We start from the raw sequence: 687 nt of genomic DNA, 5'->3' as shown, positions 1-687 counted from the left end.
AGGAACATCAACACACACAGATGCTGGAGGATACACTGAGCATCACACTGCAGGATGCCCTCGTCCGGCTGATTGGCGTGCTGCATCGCAATGGCTTGTGGGAACTCTCCCAGCATCCTTTGCTGGAAGGCCTCTAACCTTTCGTAGTCGTGTCCACGACAGACAAACTCTTTGTTCTGGTGGGAACACATCAAAACACAAACGGGTAAGAGAAATGTAGGTTTTTATAAAGTCGTGTTCACGTTAACAGTCAGAGAATTTGTGGGAAAATAAACGAGACGTTGACGCCAAGAACACGTTTCACTCCACATTGAGCCGTTATTGTGCACGGTGACCTGGATTTTAAGGACTGAAAAGCAGCTAATACTGTACAACAGATAAATGCTGAACTCACTCTGAGGAAGAAGGGGAACTTCCTGCCATAGAATCCCACCCTGAAGAACTCGGGCTCCAGACGCTGCTGCTCCATAATGTTGTCGTAATACGCCGCCTCCATTTTCTGCACACAGACAACATAACGGGAAGATGAGGAGCAGGATAAAGTCGTATTCACACTGCTTTTCATGACCAAACTCTAAACTTCAGCCGCTGGCGTTTGTTCCCTTTCGGTCTACATAAACAGTGGACCACAGAACATTATACTACCAGTGCCAGAGAGGGACAAACCGCTGGTGTAACCGGTGTATG

General features: G+C 47.6%; 1 protein-coding gene across 1 annotated transcript; it reads right to left on the bottom strand.

Annotated features, from left to right (window-relative positions):
• Window positions 1-18: 18 nt before the first annotated feature.
• LOC109954317 (dedicator of cytokinesis protein 3-like) lies at window positions 19-539 on the bottom strand (the record flags this gene model as incomplete). The annotated part of the gene is made up of 2 exons (XM_020589686.1): window positions 395-539; window positions 19-176 (listed from the first exon to the last, which is right to left on the bottom strand). Coding segments are annotated over exons 1-2 (260 nt in total), but the record flags the coding sequence as incomplete, so codon positions are not given.
• Between the last annotated feature and the right edge of the window lie 148 nt (window positions 540-687).

This window comes from Monopterus albus, unplaced genomic scaffold (assembly GCF_001952655.1).
Source record: "Monopterus albus unplaced genomic scaffold, M_albus_1.0 scaffold6202.1, whole genome shotgun sequence".
Taxonomy (NCBI): Eukaryota; Metazoa; Chordata; class Actinopteri; order Synbranchiformes; family Synbranchidae; genus Monopterus; species Monopterus albus.
Note: the sequence above shows the minus strand (reverse complement) of the source record. Positions and strands in the feature narration are given on the sequence as shown.